The sequence below is a fragment of the Neoarius graeffei genome, chromosome 5 (genome assembly GCF_027579695.1).
Source record: "Neoarius graeffei isolate fNeoGra1 chromosome 5, fNeoGra1.pri, whole genome shotgun sequence".
Lineage (NCBI taxonomy): Eukaryota > Metazoa > Chordata > Actinopteri > Siluriformes > Ariidae > Neoarius > Neoarius graeffei.
In genome coordinates this window covers 92,404,676-92,419,790 of record NC_083573.1, presented here as the reverse complement: position 1 = coordinate 92,419,790, position 15,115 = coordinate 92,404,676, and the positions used below count along the sequence as shown (strand labels likewise).

Below are 15,115 nucleotides of genomic sequence, written 5' to 3'. Positions count from 1 at the left end.
AACTGCATGGCTCTGTAGCAAAAGAGTCCAGGTGCTAAACTGGCCTGACTGCAGTCCAGACCTGTCTCCCATTTAAAACATTTGGCATGTTATGAAGTGCAAAATATGACAAAGGAGACTTTGAACTGTTGACCAACTAAAATACATCAGGCAAGAATGGGATGACATTTGTCTTTCGAAACTACAGCAATTGGTCTCCTTAGTTCCCAAACATTTACGGAGTGTTATTCAAAGTAGAGGTGATGCGACACAGTGGTAAACATGCCCCTGTCCCAACTTTTCTAAAATGTGTTGCTGACATCAAATTAATAATAAGCATATATTTTTCAAAAAACAACCAAATTACTCAGTTTTAACATTTGAAATGTTATCTTTGTACAAATTTCAATGAAATATAGGGTTTCAATGATTTGCAAATTATTGCATTCTGTTTTTATTTATGTTTTGCACAGTGTCCCAACTTTTTTTGGAATTGGGGTTGTAATAGGTGAGGGGCTGAGGGCTATAGAAACGGAGATCGGCAGTGCCTTGTGTGTCTTAAGTGTGTGGTTAGTACTTGGTGGGAGACTTCCTGGGAAAACCAAGTGCTGGCATGGAAGCACTTTGACTTTTTGACACTAAAATGCTACCCTGGAGTTTTCAAAGTAAAATGATCCCAGAAGCATTTCCAAAAGTCTCAATTTTTGGGACTTGAAAGCTCCAAGCGATATGTTTTGAAACTAAAACATATTATTTGGACGCAGCCTAAGAGAACTGATGCATAGATAAGAATCTTCGATGGTGAGTCAAATGAAAGCCTTATTTTCTATTTATTCCTAAAAGTTGTCCATCCATCCATTATCTGTAGCCACTTATCCTGTCCTACAGGGTTGCAGGAAAGCTGGAGCCTATCCCAGCTAACTATGGGTGAGAGGCGGGGTACACCCTGGACAAGTCATCAGGTCATCGCAGGGCTGACACATAGAGACAGACAACCATTCACACTCACAGTCAATTTAGAGCCACCAATTAGCCTAACCTGCATGTCTTTGGACTGTGGGGGAAACCAGAGCACTTGGAGGAAACCCATGTGGACACGGGGAGAACATGCAAACTCCACACAGAAAGGCCCTCGTCGGCTGCTGGGCTCAAACCCAGGACCTTCTCGCGGTGAGGCAACAGTGCTAACCACTACACCACCGTGCCGTGCCCTAAAAGTTGTCATAAATGTTTTATCATTTTTCAAGACAGTATCAATTGCATCAATTGATGCAAGTGGCTTAATGATGGTCCAGATTCCGATAAAAAATTGATTGAAGTCTAATTCATGTCACACTTTTAAGATTTTTATCAGACCAACCCTCACATCATAAAATACATTTCCAGTACTCTCAGCTTCAACAAGTCCAACATGATTGCTGTAAGCTCCTCTTCTGTGGAGTAAGTGGAGTAATAATCCACCAGAGGCAGAGAAAATCTATTTCTGCAATCTATTCTGGCTACGACAGATCCGCCAGGGGAAATTTCACATCCTGGTTGTACTTAATTAGCCCCATTACACACACAGTTTCTGAATGAGTTGTGCATTTCACATGAGGCAAATAAATCCTATGGAAATATTTGGCTTGCTCTATACTGAAAAATGTCTGCCGCGACATCTATAAATATATCTATTTTTTAAATTGAAATGATGATTTTCTCTACATATATCTTTTCTAGGTTTGGCTCTGTCTCTATGTTGTGTTGGCAAAATAAGCTATTTATGAAAAATTTGCATGAAAACTATTTTCCTTATGAGTTAAATGAATGGCAAAGGTCAGTAGTGGTGAAGTGATTTACATCCCATTAAAATGAAAGAGGCTCATAAATTGATCCTTCATAAGCTGCTGGTGCTTTACTAAATGTATGAAAATGAAATGAGGTCCTAATCTTCATGATGATCACCAGGAGCATTAAGAAATTGTGTTTAACAATAATATTCTGCTACTGAAAATAGCACAGCACAGCCAGTGTTGGGGGGGAATATTCAGTTCACATAAATAATAAGTCCAGCCTTATAGATGAGCAAAGTAAAATTATTTTTGACTTCTTTAGCTTTATCTGTATGTGGATCACTGTAGTGTCAAAATATAAAGTACAGGAAAATGTATCTGTGGCAGCGGGGGCGTGGTCAAGCGTCGGTCTGTGACCGGAGGGCGGAGTCAGGGAAGGTAAGTGGCAGAATCACTGCACCTGATGTTAATTAATGTGTTTGTGTGTCTTCCCCAGTGACCGCGCCCTATTTAAGGAGAGAGAGCGAGAGCAGAGGGAGCTCTCTCCCCAACCAGATGACTAATGTGTGTGCGTGTGGCTGAGTGTCTGGGAGAAGTGTACGCTGAAAAGTGTCACAATAAAAAAAAGTGTTTTGTGAACTCAGTTCTGTCCTGCCATCCTTCTGTGCTCGTCCCGGGTTTCGGCACCACTGTGACAGTTCGTAAGGGTGGGTGGAGCACAGAAGGATGGTAGGCCAGAACTGAATTCACAAAACTCTTTTTTATTGTGACACTTTTCAGCGTACACTTCTCCCAGACACTCAGACACACGCACACACATTAGTCATCTGGTTGGGGAGAGAGCTCCCTCTGCTCTCGCTCTCTCTCCTTAAATAGGGCGCGGTCACTGGGGAAGACACACAAACACATTAATTAACATCAGGTGCAGTGATTCTGCCACTTACCTTCCCTGACTCCGCCCTCCGGTCACAGACCGACACTTGACCACGCCCCCACTGCCACAGTATCTTATAGTACACTCTCAAATCTGATCTTATGAAACATTCGTACAGCAGAGGGCATCAGGGCCTTCTAGACCTTCAGAGAAGGTCCAACCATATCAGCATTTCAAATGTTATATTTAATTTCTTTCATAATTTCATGATAATTATTCCCTTCTAATTCTATTTTGGCCTCATTTTCTATCAAATTTGCTTCAGAAATGAAAGGGTTACTGTCCTGAAAACATTAAAATCGAGTTATCCAATGAGATTTTTTTGTTTGTTGTTTCTAGGCTGAGAAGAGTTTAGAGCTGCTCACTCATTGGTTAGGACTTCATTGCCGGGACAGAAGGCCATGGCAGTGCATGTTTATGTAGGAAGTGACAGATGAATTAACCAATCAGATTTTGATTAATAGCGGGAGGGACCAAAAATTTATCGCCCTCGGCCTTCTTGAAGGCCACCATGAGTTTAACTGCGAGTCGGCGCCGTCAGCGCAGCAGTGAAGTCACCTTCCAGCCGGTGTAGCGTTCATCAGTAGTGTTAGCGAATGCTAATAAAGCAGTCAAGAGAGTGCTATCTATTGAGAACAAGTAGCACAGGCTAACGACCGAGAAACTAAGATTTCTGTCTCCAGACTCTTCTTCCACGCTGCACACTCACTACAGTATTTTTCACTCAGACTTCAGTATTCATTTCCCTCTGTAATTTACTTAGTTACTTTTAAAATCAACATCGACAGCTACACACAACGGTGATACCTGGCAGCCTGCCACTAATCCCTTGCAAAATCCTTTGCCCTGTTGCATTTTTGGTGTCTGGCTAAGGTTTGGCTGAGCTTAAGTCCCAGCTCTAATAGTAACAGTTCGCCAATGTTGTACAGTATATGTAAGAAATAAAACACTTGGTGGCGTGCTGTTAGAGGAAAATAATTAACAACAGGGTGGTGTGATGAAGTGGAGAATTGGCATTATGTAAACTTTCAGTCCTGAAGACATTCCCCATGTCAGTAAAATTCAAGTTAGAGTTTTACCTCTGACTGTGACAAAGCTCTGACACTGGAGACTCCTTCCATAAATCTTAAATTAACATCTCCAGACAGAAAACATTACTATATGCCATATAAGCCACTGTGTCAGTTGATTCTATAGAAATTATAATGTATTAGAAAGAGTGCATAAAAAACCCTGTGATTTGCCTTGTAGTCCGAACTACTGTCAGAAAAATTAATCAGCAACTTAATACCAATCAAATTTGAGAACTGAACATTGGTGGGTTTCCCAAAAGCCTCTTAATCTTAAGAACATCTTAACTAGGAGAGAGAGTGTTCATTGTGCTACTTGCTCTCCCATTTAACGATGATCTATATGTTACGATGAATTTGGGAAACTCGGCACAGTGCTGTGCTATACTGCCTGACCAAAATAAAAAAAAAAAAATTGCCACTTGGATTTAAATGAGCAAATACATAAAAACCTTTGGTGGCACAGTGGTGTAGTGGTTAGCGCTGTCACCTCACAGCAAGGAGGTTCTGGGTTTGAGCCCAGTGGCTGACGGGGGCCTTTCTGTTTGGAGTTTGCATGTTCTCCCCATGTCCATGTGGGTTTCCTCTGGGTGCTCTGGTTTCCCCCACAGTCCAAAGACATACAGTCTAATTGGTGACTCTAAATTGACCGTAGGTGTGAATGTGAGTGTGAATGGTTGTTTGTCTCTATGTGTCAGCTCTGTGATGATCTGATGACTTGTTCAGGGTGTACCCTACCTCTCGCCCATAGTCAGTTGGGATAGGCTCCAACTTGCCTGTGACCCTGCACAGGATAAGCAGTTACAGATAATGGATGGATAAGAGCCCTTGATTGGATAATTACTGCAATGATTAATGTGTTTCAACTGGCAACAATTCTTTGAACCTGAACTGATGCAGTGAGTAGCTTCTCATTTCTTAAACCAACATGTCAGAAGATGTATCCTGTGCTCATGGAAAAGATGTTGCTGTGTTTCAGAAGGTCAAATTATTGGCCTGTATCAAGCAAAGAAAACAACTAAGGAGATTACTGAAAGGACTGGAATTGGAGTAAGAACTGTCCAACTCATTATTAAAGCCTGGAAGGATCATGGTGAACCATCAACTTCATGGAAAAAATGTGGTTGGAAAAAGATCCTGACTGACTATGATTAGAGATCACTTAAATGCTTGGTGAAGTTGAATCATCTCATCTCATCATCTCTAGCTGCTTTATCCTGTTCTACAGGGTTGCAGGCAAGCTGGAGCCTATCCCAGCTGACTACGGGCGAAAGGCGGGGTACACCCTGGACAAGTCGCCAGGTCATCACAGGGCTGACACATAAACACAGACAACCATTCACACTCACTTTAGAGTCACCAATTAACCTAACCTGCATGTCTTTGGACTGTGGGGGAAACCAGAGCACCCAGAGGAAACCCACGCAGACACGGGGAGAACATGCAAACTCCGCATAGAAAGGCCCTTGTCGGCCATGGGGCTCAAACCCAGACCTTCTTGCTGTGAAGCGACAGTGCTAACCACTACACCACTGTGCCGCCAAGTTGAATCATTAAAAAAAAAATCAAGAGCAGAACTCGCGGGTATGTTTAATAGTGAAATTAAGAGCATTTCCACACTCACAATGTGATGAGAACTCATGGGATTGGGACTAAACATCTGTGTCGTCATAAGAAAACCATTTGTTAATGAGACTAATCAGGAGAAAAGCCTTCAATTTGGGAGGGAGCATAAAGATTGGACCCTGGAGCAATGGAAAAAGGTCATGTGGTCTGATGAGTCCAGATTAACCCTATTCCTCAGTGATGGGTGTGTCAGGGTAAGAAGGGAAGCACATTAAGCGATGTATCCATCATGCATAGTGTCCACTGTACAAGCCTCTGGAGGCAGTGTTATGATCTGTGGTTGCTTCAGTTGGTCAGGTCGAGGCTCAGCAATGTTATGGGGCACTAAAATGAAGTCAGCTGACAACCTGAATGTACTGAATGACCAGGTTATTATCACATCAATGGATTATTTTCTTCCCTCATAACACGGGCATAAAATGAGGGCTCAGATTGTGAAAGGGTGGTTCAGGAAGCATGAGGAATAATTTTCACCCATGAATTGGCCACCACAGGTTCCTCACTTTAACCCCATTGAGAATCTTTAGGATGTGCTGGAGAAGACTTTATGCAGAGGTTCGAGTCTCCCATCCTCAACACAAGATCTCGGTGACAAATTAATACAACTCTGGACTGAAATAAATATTGTGACACTGCATAAGTTTATCAAAACAATGCCACGGTGAATGCAAGCTATAATCAAAGCTAAAGGCTGTGCAACCAGATATTCGTGTGCAACTTTTTTTTTTTTTGTCAGGGCAGTGTATAAATTCAAATTTCAGAGTGACTTCATATCAACTAAGCTCCACCCACAACCTTAGACCACATAAATGGCAAACAAATTTTTAAATGAGACATCATGTTTGCACCCACTCACACTCAAGACTCCACTTCCTAGAGTTTGTAACAGCCTCCAAACATGGACGCCATGGACTACAATAACCAGCCTGCACCGCACCACCCTCCATCTCTGGAATACTGATTAGCGCTACACCTGTTACCCATCTCATATAACCACCAATGTGTGTATAAAGGTAATGAAACACAGGGCAACTTTTTGGGCAGTGTTGCTGGGCAGTTGCACTTTGACACTTTCCCATTGAGATTGGGTAACATAATTTCTCTCTGAGGGACTTTGATAATTTTAGGATCAACTTTTTAAGATCATCCAATCAGAGTGCTAGCAGTGAATCACATGACCACCTGAGCACTTCTGAAATTTTCAACAAAGATGATGGCATCTCAGGCAGTGGAATGAAGAGAGACAACTTGTTTTTTTATGGTGGTAAGTTACAGTATGTGTAAACTCAAAGTGGTGAATTTACTTCATCAAATCCTTAGAAAACCAACAGACCTCTCTATTTTGTGCGCAGGTTGTAATTAAGACATTGACTTTTTCCAGGTAATGTAAACTGCCCTTAGCTAACCATTGCTCCATAGAGATTGAATGGGATTTAGCTAACTAGTGGTGGCTTTTGCTAACACAGTTAGCTGAAAGTTATTGCTAGCTATGTAGGGATAATGTTAGCTCTCTTGCATCAAGTTAAGTGATGGGCAGCTTTTTTTTTTGTAAGTTGTAATAGAAGTTGTTTAACTTATCATCTGATCTAATTCACATCCAGAGCACGACTACTTGTGGAACCTGAGGGCAAAACAATACAAACTTTGGGATCTAAAAGAGAAAAGCCTTTCAGAAGCTCTGCCATGCCCTTTTCTTCCTTGGCAGCCATCTCCTGATCCATGCCTTTTTTTTTTTCTTTTTTGCTGAGATGAGAATTAAACAATGATGTTTTTGTGATGTCCGTTATTAGTGATGGCATATGTGATTAAGGCTAGTCGCATTTTTAAAGAGATTTAAAAAATGTTTATTAACAGAATGTGGTTATTTTGACTTGTACATGTTAAAATAATGGTGACTTCTCTTTTGACCAGAGTATCTATTCAGTTTTGTTCCAGAAGTGATACTTAATTGAATGAAAAAAAAAAAGGCTGAAGCCAAGACAAAAGTGACAGCTGCAAATGTTTGTCCATCTTTGTGGTGTCTGCCTGCCTGGGAATAGATTTGCTCTTATCTGATTGGTTGTTGCCAATTGTCTGTTGCCCTGTGTCTCACCTGGTTGCCCGTTGCTGGCAACATTGCCCAAAAAGTTTCCCCATGTATCATCACCTTAAGGACTCTAGTATCTAATAATTTCAATTTTATATAGTGCCTTTCTCAAAACCCAAGGTTGCTTTACAATTATGGGGGGGGAAGTCCACCAAATAAAGGTCAGGATGTCATTCCAGTGGTGTAGCAGCCACAGTCCCACCAAAAGGCGCATGAAAACAAGTCCCACACCTCCAGCACAGCTGCCGCGACGGCACCGGGCAGCACCTCTGGAACACCATGCCATGGATCCACAAAGCGAGCACCGATATATCCCAAACAGCCTGCACAGCCGCTGCGATGCCACAGAGCAACATCGCTCGGAACATCACACCAAGCACTGCTGCAGAGTGCTGGACAACCACAATGTTAAAATGAGCAACGAGCTCACTGCAGTCCATAGCTAGGAGCACAGGCATCACCCATGGCAAACCAAGGCCTGGAGGGAACCAACACCCAACTACCGGTAGATCCGGCGCTACACCACAACCAGCGGACAACACGCACAAACCTCAAACTACAAAAACATACACAAGAGAAAATAACACAAAGCTCCTGTGAGAAGCGGCAGCCAGAATGTGCACGGTGTACTCTCAACTGGAAACGGAAATGTTGTACTCACCCCCTGTGAAGTAAATGCTCCGTGTATCCTTGCCTAACTTTACCAAGCCTTTTGTTATGTGGTTTCAGGTTTTTGACTTTATTTGTACTTAAGATTTTACCCTTTTCTTTGTCTCGCCTGACCATTGCCTCTTCTTTGACCTTGACATTGCTTCACGATTTGGATTTGTTTGCCTTAATAAACACACTGCCACTTTTATGTCTGCATTCCTGACAGACTGTGTTGCAATTTCTATCGTATTCAGATGTACATATGTGCGTTTGGTGGATGATTCAATGCAAAACGTCGACCAAGTTAACCAGAATGTAATCTAAGCACAGGCCAGTTGAGGCTAAATAAGGAATAGTGATTTGAAAATTTCTGCACATCACCTGAACTCCATTTAATTTCTGAAATTCCATTCCAGAACAGAGAAAACACACCACACACTCAAACTTTACAGATGAAAAGTTCCTATGTAGGCACCAGATGTTGTCTTTAATATCATATCCCCACTAAAGCAATAACTCTCTGTATCAGTGTGTCCAGCTGAACCTTTGAGTTGCTCGTAACATTATCAGGCGTGTCCCAAGTGTAACCGAATACACTCCATCCCCTCTAACTTTGCTTCATCTGATGTTCAAAACCAAATATCCAAGCGGTGGCAGCAGGCCAGGCTTAAATGAGATTATTCAGAATCACATTCAAGTCTGTACGCTTTCGCCTTTGCTGGATGAAACAACTCAATAAAGGGGCCAGTGAACTGCTGTGAAACCTTGACTAAGGCTCGTTTTGTGGGAATGAGATTGAGGAAACGTAGCAGTTCAAAGATGGAGTTGCATTAATATTCTGCTGGTGCATGTCCGGTAGATGTTCAGAGAGAGAAAGGAACAGAGCTCTTAGTGTTTCTGTCAAGTTTTGCATGTCTGCTAGCCTGCTACAAACACCCGGCCTGCCTGTGCCTGGATCTTTGAAGATAACAGCCTTATTATTACACAAGTCTAGAATTACTGTGTGTCTGAGAGAGAGAGAAATATGACCACCTGAATTGTCTAAATTGAGTCATTTATGATCGTGATGTTGGGAAATGGTCATGATAGTGCTCTTGATGCACATGTATATCTCTTTGCCAGACATTCCTACTTCTGTCAGAGAGTACAGCCTCCATGTCAGACATTTCTGCCTCTGTCAGACATTTGTCTTTATGCCAGGCATTCCTGACTTTGTCAGACGTTTGTCTTTATGCCAGACATTCCTGCCTCTATGCCAGATAGTACAGCCTCCATGTCAGACATTTGTCTTTATGCCAGATGTTCCTGCCTCTATGTCAGAGTACAGCCTCCATGTCAGACATTCCTGCCTCTATGTCAGACGTTTGTCTTTATGACAGACATTCCTGCCTCTATGCCAGACGTTTGTCTTTATGACAGACATTCCTGACTGACTCAGTGTCAGATATTCCTGCCTCTGTCAGATAGTACAGCCTCCATGTCAGACATTTGTCTTTATGCCAGATCTTTCTACCTCGATGCCAGACATGCCTGCCTCAATGTCAGATATTCCTGCCTCAATGTCAGATAGTACAGCCTCCATGCCAGACATTCCTGCCTCCATGTCAGACAGTCCTGCCTCTATGGCAGACATTTCTGCCTCAAAGCCAGACATTCCTGCCTCTATGTCAGACAGTTCAGTCTCTATGGCAGACATTTCTGCCTCAAAGCCAGACATTCCTGCCTCTACATCAGACAGTTCAGTCTCCATGTCAGACAGTCCTGCCTCTATAGCCGACATTTCTGCCTCAAAGCCAGACATTCCTACCTCTATGTCAGATAGTATAGCCTCCATGTCAGACATTTCTGTCTTCATGCTAGACATTCCTACCTCAATGTCAGACATTCCTGCCTCTATGTCAGACAGTACAGCCTCCATGTCAGACATTTCTGTTTTTATGCCAGACGTTCCTGCCTTTGTCAGACATTCCTACCTTTATGTCAGATAGTACAGCCTCCATGCCAGACTTTCCTGCCTCTATGCCAGACTTTCCTGCCTCTATGTCAGACAGTCCTGCCTCTATGTCAGACAGTCCTGCCTCTATGTCAGACAGTCCTGCCTCCATGTCAGACAGTCCTGCCTCCATGTCAGACATTTCTGTCTTTATACCAGACATTCCTGCCTCTATGCAGACATTCCTGCCTCTATGCAGACATTCCTGCCTCTATGCAGACATTCCTACCTCTATCCCAGACATTCCTGCCTCTTTGTCAGACAATTCAGTCTCTGTGTCACACATTCCTGCCTCAATATCAGACATCCCTGCCTCTAGGTCAGATATCCTGGTCTCTATGCCAGACATTCCTGCCTCTAGGTCAGTCTGGTCTCTACAGTATGTCAGACAGTTCTGCCTGCTTCTATATCAGAAATCCTTGCCTCTGTATCAGACATTTTTACCTATGTATACTTAGTAACTCTGTAAACTGTGGCATGAAAATAAATAAATCTGAAACATTTCTGCCTTAGTATCAGCTATTGCTGGCTTTTAATTGACATTTCTACTTCTGTATCACGTATTTGTTCCTCTGTATCAGCAAATCCTGCCTCTGTACATACATTCCAGACTCTGTATCAGACCTTGCTGCCTCAATATCAGATATGTCTAACTTTTCTCATACATTTCTGCCGCTGTATCAGAGAAGCGGAGCCTACCTGTAGTCATGACGATGCCCGCCAGGCCTTTGTGACATGCGTGCATGAGGGCGGAGCAGCCAATCAGCTCGCTGTATTTCTCCCTCACCAAATGAAAAACGGCATCTGCAAAGTCCTGTAACACACAATCCATAATGCATTCATTATCTTTAAGAGTCATTTTGTTGTTTTGTTGCTTCAGAATCTTGTCAAAATCTAGCCCTTGGTGTTTCTCCCATTATTATAGAATTATATTAAATGTCTGAGTAATTTGTGTCAGAAAACATGTGCTTATGGACACATCTTTGTCTTAGGCACTTCCACTAATGAAACCAAGTGAATTATTCAGTGGGATATAAGCGGACTTTCAGATGTACCATCTGTTCACTGGTGTGTGATGTGTGTGTGTGGGGTGGGGTGGGGTGGGGTGGGGGGCTGGTGTGACCAGCAACCACTGGATAAACCCAGCCGTCTGAAAAATAGTCTGGACTCTATCCCTGAATTCACAAAATGGGTGTGATTCAATCCTGTCCAGGCTTTGGGACAGATGTTCAGCCAACCTGCATGAACTCTCTCTCTCTCTCTCTCTCTCTCTCTCATGTTTCACACCATGCACAGTTTCTGCTTCAAAAATTATGTGCTATTATGTGTAGCAATTAGCAGCTCAGACCCCAGTGGGGACGTTCACACACATAAATACACATACGCCATTACTAATAAGGATTATGGAATAGCAGGAGCCATGGGTGTTAGCCAGGCAGCCAAGAACAGCAGTTGCTTCACCAGATCTAGGGGTAGCCAGGTTATACCCAATGACTTTACTGGGGTAGCAATCTACGGTGGGGCAAAATACTAATCTGCATCCATGGAAAATTATATACTACTACTACTAAAAATAATAATGATCAATTAAATGTATATAGTGCCTTTCTCATACCCAAGGTTGCTTTACAATTATAAGGAAAGGGAAAAAAAGGAAAAAAGTCCACCAAAAGAAGGTCAGGATGTCATTCCAATGGTGTAACAGACACAGTCCCACCAAAAGGCACACGAAAACAAGTCCCACACTGCCTGCACAGCCGCCGCGATGCTTCTGGGCAACACCACACCATGGATCCACAAAGCGAGCACAGAAACACTGCCACGCAGAGTGCTGGTATGTCCCACACCACCTGCACAGCCGCCGTGATGCCACCGAGCAACATTGCTCGGAACACCGCACCAAGCACAAAAGCACTGCTGCACAGAGCGCTGGACAACCATGATGTTAAAAAGAGCAATGAGCTCACTGCAGTCTATAGCAAGGAACACAGGCATTATATATAATGTTGTAACCCTGAATGTGAATGGCCTGAGTAGGATCCCTATCAGGCATAAAAGATGCACACATAAAGCCAGATTTACAAATGGCTTGCACCAGAGCAAACCCTTTTTTAGCGTTAGAAATCGACTGTCAGGATTTACGAAAGATGCACAGTGAAAATTTAGCAATGGAAAGACATGGACACATTAACTTTTGTGGCTGGACTAATTGCTGTCAATTTATTGCTAATTGCACAATTCTTTAATGCTGAAAAAAAAGCATGTTACATTGAAATGGCTGCAATAGTTGCTGCTCGGAGGAGGCGTCACCAAGATGAGAGAGTGCGTGGTAGAAGAGAGAATTTTCTAATGATAAATTAAATCATGTTAATTTATTTGGAATGCCAGAGGAAGACATTATCAGAACTATTGCATTACATTACAGGCATTCAGCAGAGTGACATACACCATACCCAGAGCAGCCTGGGGAGTAGTTGGGGGTTAGGCGCCTTGCTCAAGGGCACTTTGGCCATTCCTGCTGATCCAGGGAATCAAACCAGCAACCTTTTGGTCCCCAAGCTGCTTCTCTAACCATTAGGCCATGGCATTACCAAGATATTACTCTGAGACATTACATTACAGGTATTTAGCAGACACTCTTATCCAGAGCAACGTGCAACATACCCAGAGCAGCCTGGGGTTAGGTGCCTTGCTCAAGGGCACTTCAGCCACTCCTGCTGGTCCAGGGAATCAAATCAGTGACCTTTTGGTCCCAAAGCTGCTTCTCTAATCATGAGGCCATGGCTTCCCCAAGATATAACCCTAATTTCTGCTGCTAGATTGTATTGGTCATTACTGAAATGAACTGGATGTGTCTCTGTTCATAAATTTGCACATTATTAGTATATTACATGCAGAACTGGGCACTTCCATTGGTGCTTTTTTCTCATTGTGGCCCCATGCTAATTTGACCTGTTTAGTAAATATAGCCCTTAGCCAACATTTGTCTTCTTGCAAGCTACAAAAAGTCAAAGCTAACATAACAATAGGTTACATCTTATGATGTATGCTAGCATTATAAATTCAATATCATTAGTTAACAACAAACTGAAGCTATCCAATGTCATGCCTCCAAATGATGATTATCTATAACCACTTATCTTGTGCAGGGTCACCAGCAAGCTGGAGCCTATCCCAGCTGACTATGGACAAGAGGCAGGGTACACCCTGGACAAGTTGCCAGGTCATCACAGGGCTGACACATGGAGACAAACAACTATTCACACCTACGGTCAAGTTAGAGTCACCAGTTAACCTAACCTGCATGTCTTTGGGGGAAATCAGAGCACCCAGAGGAAACTCACAGAGATACAGGGAGAACATGCAAAGTCCACACAGAAAGGCCCCTGTCGGTCACTGGGCTCGAACCCAGAACCTTCTTGCTGTGACGCGACCATGCTAACCACTACACCACCATGCCACCCCATGATGATTATCATTAATGTCAAAAGATTTTGACTAAACATTGTTACTTGTGTGTTTGTTGACGTCAGTGCGACCAGGGGATATTTTGCTTCTGTGTTAGCTAGTTAAACTTGCTTAATGAAATAAAATACCAGACTTCCAGGAAACAAGGTCAGTTTTCTCTTGTCTTACTGGGGTGGCCAAGGGGTGGACATGTTTCACCCTTTAGCTCTGCCCATGCTGAACAGAGCACCATCTTGGGAAAAAAAAATGGTAATGATATGGAGCATATATTTTTTTTTTGAGTTTTCTTTCTCTCTTGTTCTCTTTGTGTCTGTTTCTCACTTCCTCTCACTGTGAGTGTGTGGATTTGTAAAGGACGTTCACGGCTCATGGCAGTGAGTAAGTGGAATTGCGAGTGATGATAAGAAGCATTTACTGGTTTGCCTGAAACTCTCTGAAACTGACAACAGTGTGGAAAATTCTTTATATTTAAACATTACACAAGTACTAAATGGCATAAATAAGCAATCCAATATCTAGTGAAGATTATATAGTACTGATATGAATCACTCAGGCTACATACAGAGACATATAAACTTGAAGATCTGGGGATTTCTGTTTGATAAAGGAAAAATAAATGGCTCTGTGATGCCGTGTTTGGCTCCACTTGTCCCCTTAAACAGATGCATCACTGCAAATCAATTCAAAAATTCTTATGAGTGATCACCTATGATGAAATCTTTCTATCCTGATGGGCGGGGCTTCTTCCAGGATGATCCTGCCCCTTCCAACCACAGCTCACGAGAGCTCACTAAATGTAAATTATGTATTATGGCCTTTACTTTCACCAGATACATTTGAATACCTCTGGAAGGTTTTTGAGTGATGTTTTAAAAAGCCTTCTTGATAATCCATCTTCAAAATACAGAGTCAGAAGAACAGTGTTCATCTTTCCAGGACAGTTCCAGAGTGTTTTAGAATCAATGCCAAGGTGCACTGAAGCTGTTCTGGAGGCTTGCAGTGTCTGAACAACTTATGAGCATATTTTATGTTGTGTTTTTTCTTTAGTTTTTGTCACCAGTGTCAGTGGCCACATTAAGTCAAATGCCAAACTATACGAGCTTTTACGGAATACAAAATGAGCAAAAGATCTGCATTTTTAATAGCAAGCTTACTGTAAAGTCAACTTAAATCATGTCTGGGGAAGAAGTTCGAGTACACAGCATGGTTTTAAAAGAAAATCGCTGCAGGATTTTACCATGCTATTTAAAAAAAATTGAGTAGAGCTGTACCATGAAGCCATGTGTTCTCTGGAAAATGAACAGATGAAATTTAGATATCCTAAACCATTCAGACTGAACAAAAATGCCAAGGAATGCCATGTTTTCTAGCACCAACATTTAATTTAAATGTTTTCCTGAGACATTTCACGTGTACGTGTAAAAATTAGGTGTCTGAGTTTATAAAATTAACATAATTTATGAGGAACAGATGTTCGCTTGTGCATGCACTGTCTAGCACTGCTTGAGAAATTATTAGCTAAGTTGGCTAGCAAAA

General features: G+C 42.4%; 1 protein-coding gene across 1 annotated transcript in view; it reads right to left on the bottom strand.

Annotated features, from left to right (window-relative positions):
* adarb2 (adenosine deaminase RNA specific B2 (inactive)) overlaps window positions 1–15,115 on the bottom strand; it is a 190,792-nt gene that overhangs the window by 84,541 nt on the left and 91,136 nt on the right. Inside the window, exon 3 of the mRNA XM_060922521.1 lies at window positions 10,811–10,925. Coding sequence (XP_060778504.1) covers window positions 10,811–10,925 — 115 coding nt within the window. The remainder of the gene's footprint in view (window positions 1–10,810; window positions 10,926–15,115) is intronic.